Here is a 24,594-nt window from a genome sequence, read left to right as displayed (position 1 = left end):
TATTCCAATCGGGCAATTGAGGAGTTAATCTCCATCGGAGCAGCTTAGAAATGACGAAACTATCTGTGGCATCGGACCGCCCGCTATCTCCACTTTCCCGTTGCTCCTCAAGACGCATATGCGGGCATGAACGACTCGCTATCTCCCCCAGATTTCCCGCCTGGCGGGGGTGCAAGGACCCGAAAACAGGCAAGGCTTCTGGGTACATCGATAAGCTCATTGGTTTCTCTCGGCATGTATCCTGGCAACTGATCGCCCGCCATGCTATCAACGTCGACGGTCGATAAGGCCTCTCCTCCCACTCTTCTCAAAACATCCCAGAAGGAGGACCAGGACAACACCAGCTGGACTATAGTCTGCGAATATAAGAGATGCTGTAAACACTGAAAAGATGGACAAGGGCGGTTGTTTCGGTCTGTTTGGACCCAGCAGTCTTCCCACCTCCACCATTATTGCAACCCCATATTGCCCGTGACCATGGCACCCCTCCCGAGCTTCGAAGCCTCGCCGCTAGTCCCCCGCTCATCACGGCTCGTCGTCGCCCTACTCATACTCAGCTCGTGCATCTCGTCGGCGACGCTAGGCTACGACGGGTCGATGATGAGCGGGCTCAACATCCTGCCCGCCTACGAAAACTACTTCCACCTGACGCCAGCAACGACGGCGCTCAACACGGCGACCGTGTACATCGGCCAGGTTCTCCCGTGCTTCTTCTACGGCGCCGTGTCGGACGCGCTCGGCCGCAAGAACGCCATGGCCATCGCCGCCGCCGTGACCATCGTGGCCGTCGTGCTGCAGGCCGCCGCGCAGAACGTCGCCATGTTCGCCATCGCGCGGATCGTCATCGGTGTCGGGAATGGGGCGACGGCTATCGCGGGGCCGACGTGGTTGTCAGAGTGCTTGCCGCATCGGTGGAGGGCGTGGGGGTTGGGGCTGTAAGTGGGCTTTGGTTCTTTTTTCTGTTGCGAATGAGTGCTGTGCTAACAAGTGGGATGTAGGTTCTACAACTTCTGTGAGTGCATGCAAGTACCAAGGGAGGGGACGAGTGGGATGGAGATTTCTGACAACCATGTTGAATAGGGTACGTTGGTGGTCTCATTGCATCCGGAATCACGTATGGTACGGGTATGATGGACAGCACGTGGGCATGGCGCTTGCCTTCAGCTGTGCAGGGTGTCTTCAGCGTGCTCTGCCTCCTGATCCTACCCTTTGTACCGGAAAGTCCGAGGGTATGTTGGCTTTCTCTGCTGTCTTTACCCGCAAGAAGATGCTGACAAGACCCACAGTGGCTAGTGTACCAAAACCGGCCTGATGAAGCGCTGCATGCACTTGCTTTGACGCATAGCGACGGTGATCAGAAGGATCCAGCCACGCTCGTAGAATTCCAGTCAATCAGTGACACATTGAAGTGGGAAAAGGAATCGGGAGAGATGACAGTGAAGGAGATCATGCGCACGCCGAGTCGTAGGAAGAGGATCATGCTCACGATTTCCGTTGCCGTCATCTGCATGCTTTCAGGTAAGTCTATTTGCTGATACGCGATGGTAGGCGGAAAACTGATTGTACCGAAGGAAACAACATCGTCTCGTATTACTTGGGCACGATGCTTGATGGAGCTGGTGTCACCGACACCACAACTCAGCTTGAGATCGTGAGTTTCGCTCGCCTTCCATATTCGAACGCCTGTAGCTTACCATCGTGTAGAACATCATCATGAACGCGTGGTGCCTTTGCATCGCCCTCGGCGGTACTTACTTCATGAACAAGCTTGGCCGCAAGCCCATGGCCATTATCTCCACCGTTCTTCTCACTGTATTCCTCTTCCTATACGCTGGCCTCAACAAGTTGTATGGAGAATCAACAAACACATCCGGCATCTACGCTTCGGTGGCCATAATCTTTCTCTTCCAGGGCTCGTACTCGTTCGGGTGGACACCGCTGACGGTCTTGTATCCGCCTGAGGTGCTAAACTACTCGATGCGCGCCAACGGCATGGCCGTGTATACGTTCGTCGTCAATTGCGTTGGGTAAGTTGCGATCCTTGCATCCTGGCATCAATGTCTAATGCTGGTGCAGACTCTTTGTGACGATGGTCTTTCCTTTCGCCATGGATGCCATTGGCTGGAAAACCTACATTATCAACGCATCTTGGGATATCCTGGAGGTGCTGTACCTCGTCTTTGCATGGGTGGAAACGAAAGGGAAGACGCTGGAAGAGATTGACGCCATCTTCGACGGCCATAAGCACTCGGATGTTCCGGATATAGAGCAGATCCTGCATGCAGAGATGTCCGGAAACGTCATTGAAGGAGTGAATCCGAGAGCGGGAAGCATGGATGGCGTCGAAGAAGTGGAGGTGACTGTTGGAAAGGGGAAAGAGGTCAAGTGATGGATAGTCCCGGTACACAGGTCAGGGATACGTACACCAGCCAAAGAGAAGCCGCTTGCCGGGATCCGTGAACCAGGTGCCGAGCGAAACATTACGTTATTGATGTTGTGCAAAGATTGCGCTATGTAACATGTTGAAAGAAGAGGAGTCGCGTTTTTATGGGCAGAAAATATATTTCCGAGGACGCGCGGAAGGCTGGACTTTCAGCACATCTAATGTTGAGCGTACGTGACGAGGAATACAATTACTTGACTCCCGACCACAACGCTAGATCTCTCTACTTTCCCCCGAGAGGCGTATTTATGCAGCGTAACGTGGGGGACGCTTCCGTACAACATCAGGACCGAACGCGACGGACCCAAAGGTCGAACGGCTCTTGGCTGCCACGAGATAATGCGCCGTGACAGAGCTGTCAAATTTTCGAGCCGTGTGCCACTTCCCACGAGGTTGGGAGGGAAGCCGTGCTTGCCAAGGGCCTCTGTGAGTATCCCCGGCCGGAGAGTAAAGTGGTGCTGCGGCCGTGTTCCACAATCAGGAACTGCAATCAGACGGTCCCGGAGGCGGGGGTTGTTTATGAAAGGAGGGAGCTAGAGGAGCGGGCCGGCTGGAGAGATTCCGAGATGGCTGGGGAAGCGAAACACGCCCGCTTGGCGCCACGCTGGGAAACGTAAAGAACAGCGGCAACGATTTTCGGGCGATCATGGCTGTGACGCAGCCGGGCAGTCAACGACTTCATGCCTTCGTCGCACGCACGCGGCCGTCGCACGAACGGCATATTGCAGGTGCGACGGCAGCTTCGGCGGTAATGTCTCGCCGTTTGCGCTGGGTGGACCTGCACCAGCCCTGCCATGTCCAGCCACGTCGCTGGCTGTCTATTTTGGAGGAGGTCGGGAGCTGCACGTCCCTGCCTCCTCGGCGGTTGGATGGCCAGCCAAGGCTCAGCCCTGCGTGGGCCTGCAGGCACAGGGCGGCTGGAGGCCTCGGGCAGCGGCACGGCCAGGTGAGACGGGCGCTGGTGACCACAGGACTTCGCACAAGCTTTGGCTATTGCATTAGCGCAGGGGCCGGTGATCTGGGGACAGCGCATTCGCCGCCGCCGATTGGCCAGGCGGCGGCCATCCCAGTTGGCCTTGTTTATAATTGGGATGGCATCGAGGCTGGGCAAAACAAGGGCGCTGCCGCCGCACGCATGAAACGGCTGTGAAAGGCGATGGATGCGCCTGGTGTGCTGCGCCGCCTGCAGAGGTATCGTCGCGGCAGATGAGGCCGTCGTGGATTTATTGTCGCTGTGCCGGCCAAGCTTAAATGCCCACGCCCGGCCCACCCTCCTGTCCTCGCCCTCTCGAAGATCTTGCCTGTTTTCCTTGCGCCCAGTCCGACTTTGCCCAGTTCTGCCTCGATTGGTGCGTATCCAGTGCCCGTCACACCGACATCGCATTCCCTCATTTCCCCCGCCGCCCTAAATTACGGCGCAAACACCAACACCCGCGCCCGCTCCTTCCTCCGCTAATCGCCTTCCTAGATCTCCCTTCGTTTTCGGGAAGCACGACCCACCCTCATTGGCTTCTCTTAAGCCCGCTTCTCTGCCAGCTCTTCTCTTTCGCTGCATCCCACTCTCCAGTAGCATTCTTCCGGCTTCTCCGAAGACACCCCCAATCAACAACACCGTCAAGATGCGTTGCACCACCCTCTTCCTCGCCGTCGCCGGCTCTGCCGCCACCGCTGCCGCAACCGACGCCGCTGTCATTACCAACAACCCTGCTGGCGCTGTCTACGTCGCTACTTTCCCCAACCGCGAGGATACCCCCGTTCGTGGCTCCGTGGCTGCCTCCTCTGTCGGCGGCGGTACTGGTGTCCAGTTCCAAATCTCCATCTCTGGTCTCCCGCTCGACAATGGCCCATACACGTACCACCTCCACGACCAGCCTGTTCCCGAGGATGGCAACTGCACCAAGACGCTTGCTCACCTTGACCCCTACGAGCGCGGCGAGGATCCCGCCTGTGACGCCGACGAGCCTCAGACCTGCCAGGTCGGTGATCTCTCTGGCAAGCACGGCAAGCTCAGCGCTCCTGGCCACTCTCAAAGGTAAGCGACTCGTTCTCGCCTCGAAGATCTTGTTGGCTAACGAACTCAATAGCTACACGGATGACTATGCCGCTCTGGTTCCCGGAATTGGTGCCTTCTTCGGCAACCGCAGCGTCGTCGTCCACTTCCCCAACAAGACCCGCATCACTTGCGCCAACTTTGTCCAGGTCGGTGCCGGTTCCAATGGCACTTATGGCAACTCCACGACCCCGATCATCAGCAAGCCTAGTGTCCCGACTGCCACTCCCAGCACTCCTGCCACCACGCCCGGTGGCACCTCTCTTCCTTCCTCTGGCGCCACGCGCGACACTGTGTTCAGCGGAGCCGTTCTTCTGGCCGCATTTGCTGCTCTGATGTTGTAGATGGGGTACTCATGCATTCACACTTCAATTGTTAAGGGCATTCTGGCGTACATAGCATCCAGGTTGATGCCCAGTCAGGATTTTTATTTCACTAGTTACTTCTGGGGGTGAAGGTTCCCACTGGAAGAGTTCAGGAAAGAGTAATGATCAGGACAGGCATTTCATGACTTTCACTTCTTCCTTTCCTGTACCTTTTGCTTCCATGTGCGGCACTCACTCTTGTATTATTGCCTCACGAGACTTTGTTTCATGATTCTCTCTTGCTTTGTCATTGCCTTTATCCGCTGATCAGCCATACCTCGTTCTGCGAGGGTGCTTGTCGTAACTCCTTATCGTAATGTAATCGATAGCGCACATGGCAATGATACTGGCCTCATGCCAACTGCTCCAATAGAACAAGTTCATCATCAAAACTAAGTTGAATATGTGAGACGTGAAGTATTTTTAGAAGAGTTTACCAACAAAAGACTCGCGTGAATTAGTTCTTTGCTCATGTCATGAGTAGTTGAAGCTATCATCCGGACGCAATCATACATCCCGGTTCGGACGATAGCTTCAAGTGCTCACGTAGCTATGTTACTCATCGTAAATAAAATTGCTGGAGTATAATTACTCCATGTTCTAGGGCTTTGCAATTCCTCGCGCTAGCCTTCCAATCACATTCTTCATGCCCAGATATTGCAGAAAGCGCACATGCGCTCAAATTCTGATGACGAGTAACGACGTACGATTGCCGAAAACGATGCAGCGGGAATGTCGATAGACGAGAAGGTGAGGTTGAATGACCTATCGGATACTCACTGCCGAATACCTAGTCCATGGATCGCCCATGTTGAGAAACCCAATCCATTTCGCGAAGCCTATTTTGCAGCATGCGTCCTCATTTGCTTGACTTTCAGCCCACGTTTCACGGATGCTCCAACTTACATGGTAATGCCAGGCGCCCGTAGTTAATTAGTGATGATGATTATGTGCTCCGCGCATATGCACAGCACAAGCAAACGCTTACCCAGATATAGGTAGTCAGTGAGTAGAAACAACTTCTGCAATCCAATTGGCCAGCCCGGTTTATTAACACGATCACGATAGAGATTCTACTTTGGCAGATTATATGATGGTAATCCTGATCGCGTACATCGGCCTCGCAATATATACGTACCTACATGCTCAGGTCCACTGCACTTTATATGCGTCTGTCACTTAAGAGTCCTTTCTTTTAATATTTGTATTTCACATGTTACTTATGAAGCTGATATGTACATACAAAATAACAACACCGTCTACTTTACTTCCTGATATAACGCCAACGCCGTTGCAAAGACTTCACACTACCACCCCGTCAAAAACCACCACCACCACCAACATAAATGAACCTACTGGTACAATTCGTTGCTTTGGAATACAAAATGTCAGAATGATCATGTAGTTAGTCCTTTAGCCATTCCCGACCCGGAACAAAAACAAACCCCCCCAGCCCAACCTACCTACCAACCAACCCACCAACCCAACCTACCTATCCTAACCAAAACCCTCCAAACATTGCCTCTCAAAACCCACGATGGTATCTCTCCCTCAACAACCTCACAACCCCCTCGCTCCGGCTCTCCTGCGCCATCGACATCAACACCGAATGGCTCGAAAGCACATCAACGTCCGCCCTTCCCAGCAGCGCCGCCACGATATCCTCCCTCCCACTCGCCACCGCATCCATCAGCGCCGTGCAGCCATCGACATCCCGCGCATTAACATCCAAATCGGGCCGGAGGCCGACGAGCAGGCGCACGACAGCAACATTGCCCAGACCGACGGCGATGGACAGCGGCGAGCGCCAGTGCTCGCCGCGGGCATTGACATCCAAATCAGGCCGCTTGAGCAGCTCGCGCACCAGCGCCTCGTTGCCCGTCGACACGGCGGCCAGCAGGGGGCCGTAGCAGCTGGCGCCATCGCCACCTTGTCGACGCGCGTTGACGTCGAGGTCGCGGCGCTCGAGCAGGACGGCCGCCATGGAGACGTCCTCCATGCGCACGGCGAGGGCCAGGGCGCCGTCGCCGGCGCCGTCGCGGGCGTTGACGTCGAGGTCCGGGCGCGAGCGCACGAGGAGGCGGACGACGGCGCGGCGGCGGCGGGAGACGGCTGCGTGGAGGACCGTCTGCTTCCTGGTCGGGTTCTTGTCGTCGTCGGTGCGGATGTTGACGTTGACGGCGGGGCCACCCAGCTCGAGGAAGCGGGCGACGACGTCGGCGTCGCCGGCCTTGCAGGGGGCGAAGAGGGGCGTCGCGCCGGATGCGTCGCGCACGTTGACGTCGGCGCGGTTGCCGCAGGACGAAGAGTCGAGGAGTGCCTCGATGACGGCCTTGTCCTGCAGCAGCGTGGCGTAGTGCAGGGCGGCGCGGCCGTCCTCGTCGCGGCGGTCGATGACGTCCGGGGGCATGGCGGCGACGAGGGTGCGCACGATGCGGGCGTGGCCCTGGATGACGGCGATGTGCAGGGCCGTCTGCCCGCGGCGGTCGACGGCGGCGGTGCGCACGTCGGGGCGGCGCAGGAAGAAGTCGACCATGGCCTCGTTGCCCGAGAAGGCGGCCCAGTGGAGGAGGGTGCGCTCAGATGAGGCACCACCGACGTCGTCGAGGCCGCCGCTGGTCGACGAGGTGGGCGAGAGCGTCTCGGCGATGGCGGTCAGGGCGGCGCCGATGGTGCTGCAGAGGCCGCACGCCGCGGCCAGGTCGAAGATGGTCAGGTCGGCGCGCCGGTGCTGGATGTAGAGCAGCTCGGCCAGGCGGTCGTCCATGACGTCCAGCGGCGGCTGGTTGGGGTGCGAGAACGAGGGCGACGACAGGATGGTGGCGTGGCACCACCACCAGCGCGGGAATGTCGGCGCTGCGTGGAGCAGGTCGAGCAAGTCGGCCTGGTTGGCGCCGTGGTGCTCGGCCGACTCGGCGTGGAGGTGCCAGGAGTAGGTGGCATAGGAGGCGAGGGGAAGCGTCGCCGGGTCCCTCGACGTATCATGGTACTCCGGGAAGGAGAGGAAGTGGAGCAGTCGGCGGGAGAGGAAGAGGTCGGTCGTAGTGCGTGTGGGAGTGGATGCCTTCCCAGCGGCGAGGATATCCAAGCCGTTGCGGGAGACGAGGAAGTCCTTTGCAGAGGCGTGGACGGGTGCGGCGATGGGAGCCGAGTGGACGTCGAAGGCCGGCACGTGGAGGAGACCGCGGCTGAGGTGGTGGAGGACGTCTGCGATGTCAGCGTCGCTGGCGATGTAGTCAGGCGCGGCGTAGACGTCGGCCAGGCTCTTGGTCTCCGGGCGTAGCACGAGGGCAACGCGGAGCTCGCGCAGCGTCAGTGGCCGCGTGGCAAAGCAGACCCACTGGAAAAGGCGGAGACATGGCTCGCGATCTTCGGCCGGGATGTTCAGGATGCGCTCGAGGTAGATCTCGTCCAGGTTGAAGGGGAGCCGCTCCACTGCCTCGCGGATCTGCTTGCGTGTGCGGCCTCTGCAGTCCCGTTGGATCATGTCGACGGCCAGAATGGCCCAGAGGAAGACATTTCTCGATCTCTTCTCAATGACTTGGCTCACGGCTTCCAGATCTCTTTCGTTGAAGTGATTCAGTGTGAAGGCCAGCTCGCTGCGAACATAGTCCGCAATGTCATCCGCGTTGAAGTCCTCGACGCGCACCTGCAGATCGTTGTCGTCGCCGCACCGTCCGAACACCTTCTTTCCTACATCCTCCTTCGCCGACACGCACACTCCCACCGCCGGGACCGCCGCCAGCTTCGCGAAGAAGTCCAGCAGGTCGCTCACCGCCTCCTCATCTCCAACCTCGTCCACCGCGTCCACAAAGACCCACAGCCGCCGCCCCCGCATCTTCCCCGGTGCCGCTCCTCCGCAATACCTCGTCCGCGCATGCTTGAGCAACACTTCCTGCAGCTCCATCTCCGACAGATCCCACCTGCTGCTGCTCGACGAGTGTTGCTGCTGCTCGTCGCCGTCAGCCGCGTAGAGCGTTGCGAGCTCCGATGGAGCGTCGTTGGCGGTGTGGAGGAAGTAGTCGTTCTTGTCCTGCTGCTGCTGCTCCTGCTGGGCGAGTTGATGGCCCAGCGCGTGCAGGAGGCCGGAGACGGGCTTTCCGCGGGCGTGCTGGCCCGGGTCCACCATGACGGGCTCGGCGGCGTGGAATGTGTACGAGACGATGGTCCCGTTGCTGCTGCGCGGGCGACCATCAACGTCATCGGCGGCGTTGGCAGCCGTCATCATCATCGTCTCCTCAAAGTGCTCCACCAGGTTGGCCATCAGCGTCGACTTGCCCGCGCCCGGCGCGCCGGTGATGCGCAGGAGGCCGCCGCGGGATGACCAGGTGCTGTAGGTCTTGGAGGCGAAGAAAGCGGGGAAAGGGGTGTTGTTAGTAGTGTCAGGAATATCCTCTTCGTCAAGGTAGGTAGGTTGTGGTGGGGTTTCCGGGGTCGGGGGCGCCACGGCCTGGACCTTTATTGCTGGAGGTGGACATTCCTCCAGCTGGTCATAGGCTGGAGTTGGTAGGCCGTCTGCTTGGGCGGCTGAATGCTGAGGAGAAGCCGCTGGAGAACGAGGCTGGCCAACTTGCTCTTCAGCAGCAGCCTCTGCCGCTTCCGCACCATCAGGGCGCGCTTCTGCCAGGGCGGCATCCGTTGGAGGAAAGATGCCGACTTCTTTGCCGTTGCTGTGTTCTTCGACGAGCGTCTGTCCGTTAAGGGAGGACGAGTACTCCGAGTCCCTGCTGCTGCTGCCGTCGTCGTCCGGGTAGTAGCATTCGTCGTCGTAGTTGTTGTTTTCCTCGTCTTCTGACGGGCCGCTTTTGATGCTTTCATCTGGAACGCGCGTGTCAGATGGAGGGTTCGTATCATCGTTCGGAGAGCTTCCTTCGGTCGGAGCGTCCCTACCGTCGAGAGGAGGACTTCTTCCGTCATCCGGAGAGCTTTGTTGGTGGTCACCTAGAGATCTTACATCGTCCGGAGGCTGCGAGATCATTTCCACGTCCGGAGACGCGGGTTCGCGAATGGCATGATCTGGCGTATGCGGCCGCGCATCAACAACCTCATCAACTGCCGGTGGCGGTGCGGACTGCGTGAAAGTAGCAGAGTCTTGACCATCGACAACCGGAGACTCAGCACGAGGCTCAGCTGTTGGGAAGGCGATGAGGAAGTCAGGGTCTGGAAGAGAAACCGCACGACTCCCAGAAGTCTTTGGACGATCCTCTGGCATCAAAAGCTCCGTCTCCACCGATTCCACAACTTCAACATCATGATCCTGATCCTGAGCGGGTGCTTGCTCCATCTCAATCTCTTCCGGACCAGACGATGCCGGATCTACTGGGCCCGTGATCCGATCATCGTTGGTCAGTGACGACTTTGGCCGTTCCTCAAGCTGAGCAGTTTCCTTTTGAGAAGTCTCCTGAGCGCTGATATCGTGAACCTCAGCCTCAACGGGGGCCAAGATCTCATCCTCAGTCTCAATAGTAGCCAGGACCTCATCCTCAGTCTCAACAGGAGCCAGGACCTCATCCTCAACCTCCAACATTGCAACATCCGGGTCCGCGCCCTCGTCCTCATCCTCAACAGGCGTCTCAGACCGCTTCAGCGGCCTGAGCGGCGCCGGCCTAAACGTCAACTCGGCGAAGAAGGTCGGGGCCGGAGGCTCGGTGGCCGGCTGCTCGACGGCCGGGACTTCCGCTTCTCCTCTCTCCTCGACACCGCTGGGCACCGCCGCCGCGTCACCACCTGTCGGTGCGAACAGTTCACCAACGGTGGTGGAGATGATGGCATCGCGCGGCTGATCCTGCCCCTGCTCCAACGTCTGCGAGTACACGGACACGGAACCATCCACGCTGATTGGCGGTTCCGGCTCGGCCTTGACGCTTTCGGCATCCGCATCTTTAGCAGTGGCGGCGGCATCGGTGGAAGCGGTGAGAGGTTCTGCTGCTGCTGTCTCGGACATCGGCTGTGCTGGATCGCAGTCCATCGCCCGGTCGACCTCGACGTCCTCCCCGTCACGGCGGTAATCATGCTTCTCGCTGCAATAGGAGCCGTTGTCGGCCCATTCCAGCGCATCCCTCAGCTCCTGGACCGACTCGGAGGCGGCAATCAGCGCGTACGCCGTCGCCGCTATGTCTTCCGGAAAGGCGCCCGCGAAGGGCGAGTCGACGGGCTGCCGGCAGAACTCGGCACGTGATTTGAGCAGAGAAGAATGCGAGTCATTGCGCCGCCGCCAGTCTGGTGTGAGGGTGTTGTTGTTGTTGGTGTTGGTGTTGTCGGCTGCTGGGATCCGCTCCGGAGTATGCGCGTCGGCAATGGCCTCTGATTGTTCCACGTTCCCTTCTTCCGGCAGCTCTTCTGATCGCGCGGATTCCTTCGGTTCTTCCAGACGCGGGGCAGCGTCTGACGGCTGATGATCCTGATATTGGGAGGAGTAGTGCGACGTGGCGCTGCTGGATGACGCCTTCGTCCCGGTTTTCCGCCCTTTATTCGACTCGGTGATGGTCGACAGCTGCGGCGAGCAGCAGCTCTGCACCGAGTAGGCTGACGACGCGCCCGAGGCGAGCGAGGCGGTCGGGTTGCGCACCTTCAGCGTGCCCCTCGCCAGCCCGTTCTCCGGCACGTTGATGGACGCGAGCTGCGGGTGCGAGCGGTAAGAGGGCGTCAGCGCCGCATCAGTGTAGATCGACGTGCGCGACCTCATCCCCGCCGCGCCCTGGTGCAGCGCGTGCCCGCCGCCGCCGTGCGATGAGGGAGGAATAGGGGAGACGGCGCGGTCCGGAGTGGTGCGGGTGGTGACGCTCCGGGCCGGCGGGTTGAGGCCGGCGCTGCCGTTGAGGGCTCCCTCATGCCGCGACCGGCACGGCGCGAAGAGCCTGTTGCGAATCCTTTTCCTGGTCTTACCGGCGGGCATGGTTGTGTGTGTTGTACAGTATGTGGGCCGGCAAGCTTGGGGAAAGCTTGATATGTTGTTCCTGTTAATCAGTCCCTCCTCAGCACCGAAAGAAAGATCTGTTTAAGGGGGAGCCCTACCACGCTGTTCATGTACACCGCTTCGAGTGGGGAGGTGGGTTTGGAGCATCGGCGGCCAATGACAGTCGAGATCGGTGCAGGGATCAATTAGGTCTCGAACTTTTTCGTCGCTTCTGCCTATTTTTGGGGAAGTCCTTGGCCACTACCTGAGCTGTCCATCGCCAGTATGGAGCTCCGCCGGCAGTAGGGCTGTCGATGTGCTCAACTGCGGCATCGATGCCCTGGATTCGTGGAGCCGGACTGCGTGCCGCTGGCTGAATCGAGTAATGGCTGTGGGGGAGGCGGTCCGAGCCGCCGCACAGGCCAATTGAAACGCCAAATCCGGTTGGTCACTCTGAGGGAGTAAGGGTGTCCCGGAGCCTTTCAGGGCGCCTCCAGGTACCGATGCTTCACTTCCACGTGTTGATCGAACCACGGTCCTTTGGTGAATCCCTACAAGACTTAGCGCCTTCCACTTTCGAGCAACATCAGAGCGAGCAGTAAGTCGAGAAGGATGGACACTAAAAAATTTTACAAAAAGGGGCATCCTTATCGTCATCATAGCTACAAAAGTATCAACGCCCCTTCCATCCAAAGAAACCATCACGCTGGGAAACACAAGCTATTAAATCGAGTCATTACTTTTCCCTTTTCAGAACTCTAGCCACGTGCGGCATTTTTGATGTCCGCGGGAGTGGGGCGCTTGAAGTGCGGCTTCAGAGGCTCCCAGCTTTCGGCATTGTAGTCCTCTTGCACCTTCTGGCACTTCTTGAGGCCCCAGTCGGTAACGCCTACCATCAGGCAACTTTCGAACATGAAGGCCATGCTGCCCTCGCCAACCTTGGCCGGCTTCAGCTCGGCATTCGACGCCTTCTCATGCGTGCTGGCATCAGGGCCGTGAGCTGACATGACGTTGTGCAGCGATGCGCCAGCAGGTTGGAAACCACCTCCTGTCTTGGCGTCATACTGGCCGTGTATAAGGCCCATGAACTCAGACATGGTGTTGCGGTGGTACCACGGCGGACGGAAGGTGCTATTGGTAGCTGTCAGTGGCAGGCAGTCGAAGGTGTGGGATGGTAAGCTTACTCTTCACCCACCAGCCAACGCGGTGGGAAAATGACAAAGTCAGCAATGGCGGTGCCCGGGTGGTCGGACTGGGCGGTGAGAACAGTGTAGATGGAGGGGTCGGGGTGGTCGAATGAGACACTGCCAATAGTGTTGAAGCGACCAAGGTCGTACTTGTAGGGGTAGTACTGGCCGTGCCAGGCTACGATGTCAAACGGAGTGTGGTTCTGTTTGGCGGCGAAGAGATGGCCGGCAAACTTTGCCAGCAGCGTCCACTCGGAGTTTGTGTCTTCGTCAAAGTATGCTACGGGCGCCTGGAAGTCGCGAGCATTGGCCAGGCAGTTGCTCCCAATAGGGCCTAGGCCGGGCAGCTCGAAGTGTCCTTGGTATAGCTCGAGGATGTAGCCGCGCACGGGGCCATCTGGGAGCGTCACGCGGTAGCGCACGCCGCGAGGGATCACGCAAATCTCGTTCGGGCGCACCAGGATCTTGCCCAACTCGGTCTGAATATCGAGGGTGCCGTGCTGCGGCACAATGAGGAAGTCGCCGTCGGCTGAGTAGAAGGCGTGGTGCGGGTCCATGTCCTTTCCGGCAGCATAGATGTAGATGCCGATGCCGGACTTCATGACCGGGGTGCCGGCGCCGGCGACCAGGTGCAGCGAGTGCACCCAGTCGACCGTCTCATCCAAATCAAAGGGGTCCCAACGGAGCTGGTTGGGAATCTGGTGGATTTTCTCAAAGGGTTTGTTCTCTGGGTTGGTGTTGAATGTCGAATGTTCACGCGGCTCGAAGTTGGCGTGAGCCGAGGCGGGCAGGATGCGGTACAGCCATGACTGCTGGTTCTCGTGGCGGGGCGCAGTGAAGGCAGTGCCCGACAGCTTCTCTGCGTAGAGACCGTACGGCGGCTTCTGGGGAGAGTTGGCACCCACAGGGAGCGCGCCCTCTACGGCTTCAGTCCTGGGTGGCGGGGTCAGCAGGAACGCAGACGGGCAGCAGGGGCAGGTGTGGCGGACTCATGGTAGGAGTTGAAGCCATTCTGGTATCGATATTTTTCGGGGACCGCGAACTTCGTGGAAGGCATCGTGCTCGTCACAGTAGTCAGGGTTGTAGAGCTCGGTTAGATTGCGCTCAGTGAGCGGAACAAGACTTGGGGGAAGCTGTGTCTTCTCCTCCTTGGACGGACGGATTCTTTTAAGCAGGCGGGACCAGATACGCTTCTGCTGGAGCTCGGCGGCCGAGGGCTTGTTCGGATCGTCGTAGGAGACTGGGGATGCAGGCGCAGACAGACGTTCGGCATCTCGGCCGGCGCTGCTGGCGGACGGCATGCTGTACTTGCCTGTTGGCTTAGGCGGGTGTCGCAGGGGCAAGTTTCCGGGCGGAACTTGAAGGCTCCCAGCGATCGCCGCCGCCCCGTGGAGAGCGGGGAATCTTTAGTCGTGGCCGTGACCGCTTGCGGAGCCGCTTATCCTGGCGCGTGCGCTGGCCGAAAACGGCGCTGGCCACAAACGACGCAGCGCTTTGATTGGGCTCTGGCCTGTTCCTGCTTGGCGCTCCGCGAGCTCCACCAGTAGCGCTATAGCAGCGCACAGAGCAGGCGAGAATTGGCGGCCACGACTAATTTGCTGCACTCTGCACGGGCGCTGACGTGCGAGCGAGGATACCCGGGACATCGGTTTGCTTGAGCCGTGGCAATGCGGAATTGATCCGTCAACATCCTGCCCCTCCATTCCCCGCGGCTTGTACGCGGCTTGCTTCGGTTGTCCTAGTAAACCGTTGGTGGACCATCCTCAGTGATCAATTACCCCTCCTTCGCCCTTTGAAAAATACCCCCAGCTTTTGCAACACCTCCTCGTTGCATTCCTGTTTTCCTGCTCAGTCGTCACAATGCCTTCTTTGCGCTCCTGGTTCAACATCCCCAAGGGATCTCATTTCTCCCTCGCCAACATCCCATTTGGCATCATCTCCACCTCTGCCAAAGCATCCCCCCGAGTAGCCATTGCAATTGGTGACCATGCCCTGGACCTGGATGCGTTTGCTTCACACAACGGCTTCTCTGCTCTCTCCACTATCCAACCGCACCAGCATGTCTTCTCCGAGCCCACGCTGAACGCCTTTGCTGCGCTGGGCCGCCCTATCCACAGCGTAGTGCGCAAATACATCCAAGACATCTTCCTGGAAAACACGCCGCACCCGTCCATCCTCAAGGACAACGTCTCGCTGCAGCAGGCGGCGCTGGTGCCGCTCAAAGAAGTCAAAACGCACCTGCCCTTCCAGATCGGCGACTACACCGACTTCTACGCAGGCCTCAACCACGCCTTCAACGTCGGCGTGCTCTTCCGCGGCGCCAGCAACGCCCTGCAGCCCAACTACAAGCACCTGCCCGTCGGCTACCACGGCCGCGCCTCGTCCGTCGTCGTGTCTGGCACGCCCATCGTGCGCCCCAGCGGTCAGATCCTCGCAAACCCGGCCGCCGAGGTCAAGACGCCCATCTTCTCGCCGTGCCACCGTCTCGACATCGAGCTCGAGCTGGGCGCGTTTGTGTGCAGGAAGACAAAGCTTGGCGAGCCCATCCCAATCGACGAGGCGGAGCAGAGCTTGTTCGGTGTCGTGCTCATGAACGATTGGTCGGCGAGAGACATCCAGGCGTGGGAATATGTGCCGCTCGGCCCGTTCAACTCGAAGAACTTCGGAACGACCATCAGTGCGTGGGTCGTGCTGGCGGATGCGCTTGAGCCGTTCTTGGCGAAGGGCTTGGAGAGTGACACGGAAGTGTTGCCGTACCTGAAGGAGAAGAAGGCTGAGAACGTATATGACATCAAGCTGCAAGTAGATCTCAAGAGTGAGTCCGCTTCGAAACTTCGAGATCAAGAGCATGGAACTAACTTTCGTGAACAGCGAGCTCCGGAAATACATCTACCATCAGCAAGACTACGGCAAGAAATCTGCTGTTCTCGTTCCCGCAGATGTTGGCGCACCATTCTATCACTGGATGCCCGTTCAACGTGGGAGACTTGCTCGGCTCTGGCACCATCAGCGGCAAAGAGCCGAATGAGAGGGGAAGTCTGTTAGAACAGAACGAAAACGGCAAGACTACAGTCAAGCTTGCTGGTGGTGAGGAGAGGAAGTTTTTGGAGGACGGAGATGAGATCACTATCACTGGCGTATGCGGAGGTGACGAGGATGCGCTGGTTGGATTTGGAGAGTGTGTGGGCAGGATCGAGCCTGCTGTCAAATTCCCATTCTGATGATTAGGCACTAGCATAATGAGTTGTTGAAAATTAAATAGAATTAAAAAAGCATTCCGTGAATTTATGTTGTCCTCTGCTCATCTTCCACTTCAAGCTGTGTTTGAGCTGGCTCTTGTGATTTTGAACATGCTCAGTCGGAAGTGCCGATGTGCTCATACATGAAATCATAACCTTCCTAACAAAGCAAAGGACCAGCACCCAAAGCAAGCCATGTCACAACGGTAGGAATTCCGCCTGCAGCTCTCGGGAGCTATGGCCACATGGCACGTCACTGCCGGTTCCGCGACGGAATTGCTCCGCCTGTGTCACCGCCCATTGGAACCCCACAATGCGCCCCGCCGCTGCCATGATCACCCGCGGCTGGCGCATCAATCAAAAACCCCCGACAGGCACCATAACCGCGCTCGCTGCAAATCCAGTTTTCCATCGATATCCGTCCCCTTGCAGCTCTGCTCTCTGCCATGGACAAGCTCAGGCCCAAGCTGCCCCGAGGTTCGTACGAAGTTTCACCAGCCTTTTCGGAACTTTCATGACAGCGACGCTCCGAGGGGGTTGACATGCGAGGTTGAGCAATTGGAATCCGGAGCACGCCTATTGGCTGGAGGAACCATGTCTCGGATGGAGAAGGTCAGTGAGGGGAAAGTCCAACACTAGCTCGGACCTAGTCACGGGTCCGAGTGAGCGTCACGAAACTGTGCAGCGCGCACCAGTCCCGCGTTTCTTGTTCGCTGCCACGGCTGTACGCGGTCATGGGTGATCCATAGCCGGATTGGCGAATGCTTTGCCGGCTGTTTACTGCGCAGGTGGGCCTGTCCCTGCCAACTGTGAGAATTATATAGACGACTGGACGTCTGACACGGATAGACTTCGAGTAAACAACACTCGCCTTCTCTCGTCAGCAGCTCTCCTTTCTCCCGGACAGCGTTGAGTTGCGAGATATTTCTCTCCTCTCCTCTCCCCTCTTTTCTCCTGTTCCCCGCATTTGATCGTCTGCCTTCGGAACACCGACAGAAACCGCTGCGTTTCGCCAGCATGTCCATCCAAGTTGCGACCGTCGCTGTGGTAGCGGCCATATACTTTCTCATCCGCCTCCTGAACCGCACCGATGTGCCCAAAATCAAGGGCATCCCCGAGATTCCCGGTTGGCCAATCTTTGGAAGTCTGATCGAGCTGGGCGAGAACCATGCGAAGGTCGCTCGGGAATGGTCCAAGAAATACGGCCCTGTATTTCAGGTCCGCATGGGCAACAGGGTACGCAGTCCCCAAGGCTGTACCTAGCGCAAAATGGACTGACAACGGAACCACAGAGAATCATCTTCGCCAATACCTTCGATTCTGTGAAACACTTCTGGATCAACAATCAGTCAGCCCTGATCTCCCGTCCTACTCTCCACACTTTCCACACCGTCGTCTCGAGCTCCCAAGGATTCACCATCGGCACCTCCCCTTGGGATGAGTCCTGCAAGCAGCGCCGCAAGGCCGCGGCCACGGCGCTTAACCGTCCGGCCGTGCAGAGCTACATGCCCATTATTGACCTGGAATCGTACGTCTCGATCAAGGAGATGCTCGAAGATAGCGCGTACGGCGAGAAGGATGTGGACCCGACGCCGTACTTCCAGCGCTTCGCCCTCAACACGTCTCTCACGCTCAACTACGGCATCCGCATCTCGGGCAACATTGGCGACGAGCTGCTCCAGGAAATTGTGCACGTCGAGCGCGAGATCTCCAACTTCCGCAGCACCTCCAACAACTGGCAAGACTACATCCCGCTGATGCGCATCTGGCCCAGCAAGACGAACCGGGGCGCCGAGGAGTACCGCAAGCGTCGCGACGTTTACCTGACCAGGCTGCTGGACGAGCTCAAGGAGAACATCAGGAACGGAACCGACAAGCCGTGCATCACTGGTAACATCATCAAAGACCCGGAAGCCAAGTTGAACGAAGGTAAGGACCCCCTATCCCAAACAGTGTGTGTTTAGACTAACAACAACTACAGCTGAGATCAAATCCATCTGCCTGACCATGGTCTCGGCCGGCCTGGACACGGTCCCCGGCAACCTGATCATGGGCATCGCCTCGCTAACCTCGCCCGCCGGCCAAGCCATCCAGAAGCGCGCGTACGACGAGATCCAGCGCGTGTACCCGGACGGCGACGCGTGGTCGCGGTGCCTGGTCGAGGAGAAGGTGCCGTACGTGACGGCACTCGTCAAAGAAGTGCTGCGCTTCTGGACCGTCATCCCCATCTGCCTGCCGCGCGTCAGCACCAAGCCCATCACCTGGAACGGCGCCACCGTGCCCGCCGGCACCACCTTTTACATGAACGCCTACGCCGCCGACTACGACGAGGACCACTTCGGCAACCCGTACGAGTTCGACCCCGAGCGCTATCTTAAGACTGATGGCGGCGCGCCCGAGGTCGCCGGCACCCCGCACTACGGATACGGCGCTGGCAGCAGGATGTGCGCTGGCAGCCACCTCGCGAACAGGGAGCTGTACACGGCGTTTGTGAGGTTGATCACTGCGTTTGAGTTCAGGGCGCCGAAGAAGGCGGAGGATCGCCCCATTATGGATTCCCTGGAGGCGAACGCCCTGCCGACTAGCTTGACCATGGAGCCCAAGAGGTTCAAGGTCGGGTTCAGGGTTAGGGACCGGGCGGTGTTGGAGAAGTGGATTGCGGAGAGTGCGGAGAATACGAAGGATTTGTAAATTGTGCCTTGTTGGGAGAAAAAAAAAATCGTGGATGAAAATTCGAGAAGGGGAGAATTGGGTAGTGGAGCTGGGAACTGGAAAAGGAGTCAGAAAGAAGCAAGCATCTCTTGAATTAGCGTTGGATTAAATAGAAGAGCCGGAAGTGTGGTAATATCCAATCCATGATACAATTTATGGCGTTTCCTTCACATTTTCCCTCAACAAGCTTAAATCAATTTCGGCAAACTTCCATGCCTATCACTGTTCTTTCTATGTCTGACATAATTCAAATTGCACAGCGTCGACGTTTCGGAATTGCTGGTATAGCGATGTTTTTCTCAAAGTCGAAGCCAACATGGGCAGGTTCTTCATGATGATTCCCGTTTGCGCGGTTGTTGCGATTCCTGATCTCGCCAAATGCATATTTATCGCGATCCGAGAGCAGTTTGGCTTTCATCACTCGCCGGTCATCCAGCCCAGCTTCCGAGTTGTCGTCCTCTTGTTGGATAGTCATGTCGAAAACTTTGTCTCGCACCAAATCGCTATCCCAGCACCAGGACAGTAGGTCTCCAAATGTCGCAAGGTCGTGTGGTAACCGCCTCTCGGGGCCAGGGATAATGAGTACGATCAAGGGGAACTCCAGCAAGACGAAGACGAGCGTGGCGGTACACAAAATGGGGCTGACGTAGACAATAGTGGCGTCATCTTGATCAGGCGATGAAAACAGCGTAACTGAGCCAGCCGCGATAATCGGTAGAAGTCTTTGCACTAGAGCCATGAGTGAGATGAAAGATACCTTGGAGTGCTTCTTTCGGAACGCGATGTACGATATCACGGGCGAGGGGAGGAATGGATACTCGAGAAGAAGATTCTCATGGGCCATTTGAGCTTTTCCCTTCTTCCTCATGCCTGCGTATGGCTGGACTGCCCGGTAGAACAGGTCGGCTTCTTCCCAGAATACCGTGAAGAAGCTGGCCAGGAATGGTGGAAGGATTTGGAGAATAAAACCGGTGGCTAAGGTACTGCATTGTATGACGAAGCCGGTATGATAATGCTGGAATCCTTTGACAAGTAGAGTAGCAAAACATGCGCTGAGGATGACCCATAAAGCGAACCATATAACCATGCTGACTGGGTGGAATATCCAAGATGTGGTGTTGTAATATTGATCTACACAATTTTTCATCAGCGAGCCATCCTACTAGCATATGGATTATTATTATAATACCATCTGTGGGTTCTTCGACTGTTCTTGGTCGAGATCCGTTTGGGACTCCAGCTAAATAATGGTCAGCTTCTTCAACAACGCAGATCTTGAAATGAGAAACCTACGGTCTCGTGCAAACCCGTGCCAGTATTGTGGAGGTCCATTTTTATCAATACGCCAATAACCAAGCCGGTAGGCAGAGTCGGCGAAGCGTTCGCGGTGGGATGCAGGATCGTCCATGTCGAGATCCTTAAAGTCCTCCAAGAAATCTGAATGTCGGAAGAGAGCCAAATTGTCTGCGATAGAAACCGGATCCCATCTGAGGCCCGTTTTCAAATCCCAGGTGTAGAGCAGAAGAACAAAGAGGTAAATAATGAGGACTCCATAAATGGCGAGAAGGGGATACAAGTATTCAACTGTAACCAATGTGATCCAGCCAGAACTGTAGTAGTCCGATGTGTTCAGAATAGCGGACTTGAAGGGGATGATGAAACTAGAAATGAACCAAAGGGTCACTCCAACTATCAACATGGGCTCGCCGCTTCGAATTGTGGTACGGTAAGATAGGAAAGGAAAGTATGAACCCGTAAAAGTTATGGATGCCATTTCCTTCTTCCCCAATTTTTTCTTGGCGCATTTTGCGTATGGAGTTATGTGTGCTAGATTCAAGACGATTGATCTGCAGCAAGAAGTGGTTATCGTTCCGACAATAGCGGGGAGGATGCGGATCGTGAACCACCCGGAGATGCTGGTGGACTCAAGGTAGTCGTAGAATATGAGTAAGGTTAGGCAGACAAAGCACGCCGCATAGAAAATGATGACTACGATGAGGAACCATCGGTCGAGAGCGACTGGTTTGAAGTTGAGCTCGGGCAAACGGGCGCTTTGGCGTTCTTCTTCATCTACGGCTCTGAGACCGTCTAGTCGGCTCCGTATAAATTAGTATCGGCAAGAAGTCTGAGTTGCCACCGGTAGAAGGCCGAAGTTGACGTACTGTCTGGCTGGCCAGCTACCTGCTGGCTAGATCGACTGAAGTCAGAAAGTTCGTGTGAACTCCCGTTCTGAGAATCCTCTTGGGCGGAGCTCATGTTATGTTTGGATGTGTCAGATGTCGCCAGCAACTGAGGACGGTGTAGAGGGCCTGGTATATTGGAGTGTCGGTAGGAGGTAGGAGGTAAGTGGAGAATTTAAAGACGTTATATCCTTGAAATGTGAGGCTGAGCAGCCCTGAAGAAAAATACGATTGAGCCTCAGCCTCGTGCTCCGGGGCGTTGCAGGTTCAGAGCTGAACATTCCATATCTGTAATTTTTCGGAAGCCTAGCATAGAATAAAGTGGGGAGCATGATAGCCACTCTGTTTCACAACATACAGGGGAGGTTCAAATGTAGCCTGATGTGAATTACAGATGAGCCCAGGCACATCGTCGTCTTTGCGAGAAGTGGGGTGCATAGAGACGCGCGTTTGGCGAGAAGAGGGCACAAGGCTGGCTCACTCAATCTCTACTGTCATCGTCATCCTTCTTCTACCCGATTTACAGCCACATTCCCCTTGTATTTAACCAAGTCTCATCGTCACACAGGACTGAACTGTTCTTGTCCTAAGAGGTTCCGTTGTGGTGTCTAGTAGATACTTTGGGGTTGGGAGGGTTGATTTCAAAGAAAGAATAAGAGAAAAAGAAAAGGCGAGGCTGTCGTAGGCTCCAGCTCACTCCAGTTAATCTGTATTGAAAAATAAGCGCGGTGCGCCTTCGCGCATTGGCGTCAGCAACTTACTGCCTAAATAATGATAGGTTGCAGAAGATCGGCATATCCATGGCTGAAGTAAGACAAACAATTTAGCCTTACTCCATTTTGCATTTGCTCTTCCTCTCCGAAACATTTCGTAGCAAAAGAGACACTGTGGCTGTAGCTGAGTACAGGGATACGCAAGTCGAACCGTCTTCTATTTTTGTGGGAAAGTACCCGGGTATACTGCACATTGTCACCCAAATATACCAATACGTTATAACGCCGTCGCGATGCAGAGCCTCAAATGACGCCAACCGATAACCATATTCCCCTGGCCTTGAAAATCAGAATCTTTCCGTTCCGCCAATGATCTTCAAGCCGGTAGGATCTGAATAGGCCAGGACGTAGCGACTGGGATGCCACTGGATGCAAGGCGTCGGCGATGTCGTCTCGATTTTGTGTACACATTCGCCCGTCTCGACGTACGCGACTTCCATGCCGGTGCCCTCGTCTGAGCCACCAACAAGGTAGCAGCCATCAAAGGAGAAGCTGACACTGCGGACGGGGCCGGTCATGCTGGTCAGCGTGCGCTGGCAGATCCAGTCGCGCGTGTCCCACAGAGTAATGAGGGCGTCGGAACCGCCGACGGCGAGGTATTCGGCGGTCGGGGAGAAATCGACAGAGTAGCAAGACGAAGTGTGAGCGTTGAGGACGTGGAGGATGTTCTGTTCCCAATATAATTACTAGCGCGGTCTTGTTGTGAAATCGGGAGGAACCTGGCGTACCATGGAGGGATAGTCAACAATCTTGACCTGACCATCTCCGGTGGTGAGAAAGAGCTCTTGGCCAGTCCAAGAGAAGGTTGTCTGGTTCGTCTGGACCGTCTGGCGATGCGCGGGAAGTGCTGTAAACGTCGAACGTGAGATGGGCACAAGGACGTCATCCTATGTCATTTCCAGAACCGTCAGCTTTGGAATTCCTCCAATTCCCACTCCGATTCTTCGTACCTTCCTTCCAACGACCAATTCGCTTCCATCCGGACGCCATGCCAGTGTGAACGCGTCGCCTCCCACCTCGACCTTGCCCACAGCGGTCTTGCTTCTTACATCCCAGAAACGAACGGTGCCGTCAGCGCTGCAGCTGGCGAGCTCGGCCTCGCGAGTGGGGTTCCAGGCGACGCGCTCGACGGCGCCGGCATGGCCGCGCAGCTCGGTCGAATTCTTGACCTGTGGCTTCTCGGGGTTCCACACGCGCAGGGTGCGGTCCGACGAGCCGGTGGCGATGAGGGTGCCCAGCGGGTTCCAGTCGATGGTGCGCAGGTTGCGGCTTTGCGAGCCGCGCGAGCTGTCCGAATACGCCTGCGTCTTGCGCTTGCCGAAGGCCGAAGGGAATTTGGCCTTGGTGAGCACATTCTCGCGTGTGGGGCCGACCATGGCGGGATCTGTTTGCTTGTTGTGGCGTGGGCACCGGAGAGCTCGCAATGGGCGTGCGCGAAGCAGTGGTGGAGCAGTTGGTGAGGTTTGGAAAGGTGAAGGTGCAAGCGACGCCGCGAGTCAATTGCGCCGGCGACACATCGGCGAATCCCAAGCTTCATATTGTGCTTTGTTGACCTCGTTTCTATTGGGCCACTTGGACTTGCTCGGGAATTTAAGTCGTCTACTGAGATGTAGCTTTTGTTGGGTGTTCGAAAGTATTTGAAAGATGCGCATGATGGGTTACGCAAATCCAGTCAATGGACGTAAGATTGCATCATGCTTTAATCCAGACTTTTTTTCCTTTTTGATTTCTACGTGCTATCCAGCAAATTCCGATGTGTCCCAGCTCAGAACTGTCTATTGTTGCCGTTTTTTGTCCTTTTATTCCCATTCCATGAGTGTGCCGTATGCTGTCTCACTGGAGCACCACTACACCATAATCATCTGCAGTCTGACACTTAGTCATCTTCGTCGGATGAATAGCCGCTGAGGCCAAGGGCGGCGGGCGTTGGTTTAGGTTTTTGCGCCTGAGCTTCTTTCTGTACAGTTGAGCCAATCACTGCACTACCCTTCTCGGAACCCGCATGAGGTGTCTCGGGAGTATTTTTCGCTGCACCTTCTTCCTTGGGGGCACCGGACGCAGCGGCAGTCTCCTTTTGCTTCTCTGCAGGATCGCTATTGGCCTTGGAGATTGCATCGGAGGTGCCTTTGTCGCCAGCGGACGAGGTCCGGCGGATCTTGATTCCCATGAGCGACTCCTTGTCTTTGGCCTTCTTTCGTTTCCTTCCGGTCGAGACCCAGTGCTCTTCTTCGACGGGCTGGTCTTCTTCCTTGGTGCCGGTGAGACGGGCGGCGCGCTCGGCCTCTTCTTGATGCCTGCGAAAAGCGTCGAGCTGCTGGGTGGTCTCCTTCTTCAGCGCGGCCTCCTTGGCGCGCGTGGACTCCAGCACAGAGTCGAGGAACTCGGCCTCATCTTCGTCCAGGGCGCGGAACTGGTTCTTGAGCTTGATGGACTGCGGATCGGGCAGGTCAGCGGGCGCCGGGGCGATCCGAGCAGGTCACGGGCAATACCTCTTCGAAAGCCTCCTGCTTCTTTGCTGTCGTCAAACAAGATCTGTTATGTTAGCTCTTCTTACAAAAAGCGGCACGGCGTGGATTTACCCTTGTTTGCTTGCAGCACTTCGTACAGACTCTTGCCGTCGTTCTGCTTGCCCTCGTCTTCCTTGCGGCGGCGCTGGGCCTCGAGCTCCTGCTGGGCCTGGAGCCACTCGGCGTCGCGCTCAATGGGCTGGTCGTTGGTCCCGCCGGAGACGAAGCCCGACGACATGGTGG

The 24,594-nt window shown here is 56.9% G+C and overlaps 9 protein-coding genes across 9 annotated transcripts; 4 read left to right on the top strand and 5 right to left on the bottom strand.

Annotated features, from left to right (window-relative positions):
- Nucleotides 1-477: 477 nt before the first annotated feature.
- LTHEOB_9254 (Hexose transporter) lies at nucleotides 478-2,389 on the top strand (the record flags this gene model as incomplete). The annotated part of the gene is made up of 7 exons (XM_035518822.1): nucleotides 478-935; nucleotides 999-1,012; nucleotides 1,081-1,229; nucleotides 1,287-1,518; nucleotides 1,572-1,651; nucleotides 1,705-2,027; nucleotides 2,077-2,389. 7 exons carry the CDS (start codon nucleotides 478-480, stop codon nucleotides 2,387-2,389), a joined length of 1,569 nt encoding a protein of 522 aa, XP_035369284.1.
- A 1,673-nt stretch (nucleotides 2,390-4,062) lies between these two features.
- LTHEOB_9253 (Cu/Zn superoxide dismutase) lies at nucleotides 4,063-4,837 on the top strand (the record flags this gene model as incomplete). Its single annotated transcript, XM_035518821.1, has 2 exons — nucleotides 4,063-4,475; nucleotides 4,528-4,837. 2 exons carry the CDS (start codon nucleotides 4,063-4,065, stop codon nucleotides 4,835-4,837), a joined length of 723 nt encoding a protein of 240 aa, XP_035369283.1.
- A 1,546-nt stretch (nucleotides 4,838-6,383) lies between these two features.
- On the bottom strand, nucleotides 6,384-11,753 carry LTHEOB_9252 (Sex-determining protein fem-1; the record flags this gene model as incomplete). Its single annotated transcript, XM_035518820.1, has 1 exon — nucleotides 6,384-11,753. One exon carries the CDS (start codon nucleotides 11,751-11,753, stop codon nucleotides 6,384-6,386), a length of 5,370 nt encoding a protein of 1,789 aa, XP_035369282.1.
- Nucleotides 11,754-12,511: 758 nt separating this feature from the next.
- LTHEOB_9251 (Homogentisatedioxygenase) lies at nucleotides 12,512-14,241 on the bottom strand (the record flags this gene model as incomplete). Its single annotated transcript, XM_035518819.1, has 3 exons — nucleotides 12,512-12,884; nucleotides 12,938-13,824; nucleotides 13,984-14,241. The coding sequence occupies 3 exons, from the start codon at nucleotides 14,239-14,241 to the stop codon at nucleotides 12,512-12,514; spliced, it is 1,518 nt and encodes a 505-aa protein (XP_035369281.1).
- Nucleotides 14,242-14,800: 559 nt separating this feature from the next.
- On the top strand, nucleotides 14,801-16,161 carry LTHEOB_9250 (Fumarylacetoacetate hydrolase; the record flags this gene model as incomplete). The annotated part of the gene is made up of 2 exons (XM_035518818.1): nucleotides 14,801-15,755; nucleotides 15,812-16,161. The coding sequence occupies 2 exons, from the start codon at nucleotides 14,801-14,803 to the stop codon at nucleotides 16,159-16,161; spliced, it is 1,305 nt and encodes a 434-aa protein (XP_035369280.1).
- Nucleotides 16,162-17,196: 1,035 nt separating this feature from the next.
- Nucleotides 17,197-18,870, top strand: LTHEOB_9249 (Phenylacetate 2-hydroxylase protein; the record flags this gene model as incomplete). Its single annotated transcript, XM_035518816.1, has 3 exons — nucleotides 17,197-17,415; nucleotides 17,472-18,108; nucleotides 18,161-18,870. The coding sequence occupies 3 exons, from the start codon at nucleotides 17,197-17,199 to the stop codon at nucleotides 18,868-18,870; spliced, it is 1,566 nt and encodes a 521-aa protein (XP_035369279.1).
- Nucleotides 18,871-19,138: 268 nt separating this feature from the next.
- LTHEOB_9248 (uncharacterized protein) lies at nucleotides 19,139-20,590 on the bottom strand (the record flags this gene model as incomplete). Its single annotated transcript, XM_035518815.1, has 3 exons — nucleotides 19,139-20,022; nucleotides 20,081-20,131; nucleotides 20,185-20,590. The coding sequence occupies 3 exons, from the start codon at nucleotides 20,588-20,590 to the stop codon at nucleotides 19,139-19,141; spliced, it is 1,341 nt and encodes a 446-aa protein (XP_035369278.1).
- Nucleotides 20,591-22,131: 1,541 nt separating this feature from the next.
- Nucleotides 22,132-23,220, bottom strand: LTHEOB_9247 (Tho complex subunit 3; the record flags this gene model as incomplete). The annotated part of the gene is made up of 3 exons (XM_035518814.1): nucleotides 22,132-22,512; nucleotides 22,573-22,731; nucleotides 22,795-23,220. The coding sequence occupies 3 exons, from the start codon at nucleotides 23,218-23,220 to the stop codon at nucleotides 22,132-22,134; spliced, it is 966 nt and encodes a 321-aa protein (XP_035369277.1).
- A 500-nt stretch (nucleotides 23,221-23,720) lies between these two features.
- On the bottom strand, nucleotides 23,721-24,589 carry LTHEOB_9246 (Tho complex subunit 3; the record flags this gene model as incomplete). Its single annotated transcript, XM_035518813.1, has 3 exons — nucleotides 23,721-24,275; nucleotides 24,334-24,359; nucleotides 24,424-24,589. The coding sequence occupies 3 exons, from the start codon at nucleotides 24,587-24,589 to the stop codon at nucleotides 23,721-23,723; spliced, it is 747 nt and encodes a 248-aa protein (XP_035369276.1).
- Between the last annotated feature and the right edge of the window lie 5 nt (nucleotides 24,590-24,594).

Source organism: Lasiodiplodia theobromae (assembly GCF_012971845.1).
Source record: "Lasiodiplodia theobromae strain AM2As chromosome Unknown scaffold_30, whole genome shotgun sequence".
Classification (NCBI taxonomy): Eukaryota; Fungi; Ascomycota; class Dothideomycetes; order Botryosphaeriales; family Botryosphaeriaceae; genus Lasiodiplodia; species Lasiodiplodia theobromae.
Note: the sequence above shows the minus strand (reverse complement) of the source record. Positions and strands in the feature narration are given on the sequence as shown.